General features: G+C 52.1%; 1 protein-coding gene across 1 annotated transcript; it reads right to left on the reverse strand.

Annotated features, from left to right (window-relative positions):
• Positions 1 to 257: 257 nt before the first annotated feature.
• Positions 258 to 563, reverse strand: PV06_08313 (uncharacterized protein; the record flags this gene model as incomplete). Its single annotated transcript, XM_016409632.1, has 2 exons — positions 258 to 431; positions 489 to 563. 2 exons carry the CDS (start codon positions 561 to 563, stop codon positions 258 to 260), a joined length of 249 nt encoding a protein of 82 aa, XP_016259940.1.
• Positions 564 to 1,645: the final 1,082 nt, after the last annotated feature.

The raw sequence follows: 1,645 nt of genomic DNA on the forward strand, positions 1-1,645 counted from the left end.
GGATGGACGCTTATAAAACGCCGTGGACGTCGGACCGTGATGGACATCCCTGTTGACAAGGTTGACAATGAAAAGTCCCTGATGCTACTGAACAAAGTAACATGCCAATCCACAATCGATATCTTTCTGCAGTCCTCGCCAAAGTCTCCCTGGCAGACTTTCGAAGACAGAAGCCCCTTGTCCGGTCAACCTCGGCGTGATGACCTGGCGGTGGGATGACGGCAATCGCATTCTTGACGTTTCGCGGCATGACCACTCTACATCTCGATCGCGGCGCCAGTAGACATCCTGGACGAGAAATATGACAGAGTGTTGAAGTATATCGACTTCATGTTCTGTTCATCCGAGAGGTCAATCAGGGTTTCGTCAGACATTTCTACCGGATTTATTGAAGTAGTTCTTCTCCTTGTCCATGTACTTGCCAGGATCATCTGTGGTGACAAGCATGTATCCCAACCAGGCTGCGTAACACGGCAAGAAACACTCACCACCGGCGACGACAGACGCGATCCAGAAACGGTCGTCCCACCGCCCAAGGCTCCGGTGACTCTGGGACCGGCCATGGGTGCCAAAGTACGGACCATTGCGCAACTCTCTCCACGATTGCATTCATTCGCTTTGGAGATAACCCAGTCACGACGACAACGGCGATGGCAGGTGAATCATTGGGGCGTCTTGATCTACAACGGTCGCCAGTCTTCCGTTGACATGTCTCCGATGCTGTCCTGTCCGGTTTCGAAGATTTGGTGGTCGGGCTCGCTTTCGACGGTACTCTCCCCAGAGATGTTCTGAACTGGGTATTGGATGGTCATTTTGTTTTTGGCTTTCTTTCGGGACTTTGTAGCCTTCGCCTTTGCAGCAGAGGTTGCCTTCTTCGCATTCGCAGAGTCACTGTTTCTCCAGCGTCTGGAGCTGCAGCTTCTTCCATCATCCAGAACAGAATATGCAAAGATGCGATCGACTCGATGGTGAGGTGTGTTTGCCGCCGGGATGCCGGATCAGCTCAGCTCTTGTAAGAAGCCAGAGAAGGCCTGCGAGGAGAGGAACAATGCGGATGAGATCGGTGAGACAGGGTATTCTCTTTCCCTGTTGCTGGTTTTGTGTCCGTCGAGTCCATGCAAAATCGTTCAGGCGAATGGGCGTGGTCTGCGAAAAGTCTGAAAGAACGTGTTGGATGAATTGAAATATTTCTTGGAACAAGAAAGACACAAAAGCGCCGAGTCTTTACACGGGGCTCGGATGACCGGTGGAAGGTTCGGGAATATATCACCCGGCTCATGGATTGCTCTTGTTCATGAACCCTTGATGTCGTTCAGGGTGGTGAAGAAGGTAAAGATCCTTCCACGGACCCTCTTGCTCGTCTGTCCGAGCAAGACCTTGAGCCCCTCGCCGGCTTTGGAGATAAAGGTAAAGAAGAATTGCACTCGTCAATTTCTTGATGGGGAGGGACGAGGAGCGAGTGGGAGAGGAATGACAGTGCGAGTCGTTTGCAGACCGTGTCGGCGTTGAACGGATAGACAACTTCGATTGCAGAACCGATCATGAGGGGAGTGTAGAGTGCGTTGATCGTGCCGCACAATGGACGTGGTGCAACGGAATGACATGGAGCAAGCGGTCTCGAGGTGAGAGTGTCCAAAGCTAGGTA

This window comes from Exophiala oligosperma, assembly GCF_000835515.1.
Source record: "Exophiala oligosperma strain CBS 72588 unplaced genomic scaffold supercont1.8, whole genome shotgun sequence".
In the NCBI taxonomy this organism is placed as follows: Eukaryota; Fungi; Ascomycota; class Eurotiomycetes; order Chaetothyriales; family Herpotrichiellaceae; genus Exophiala; species Exophiala oligosperma.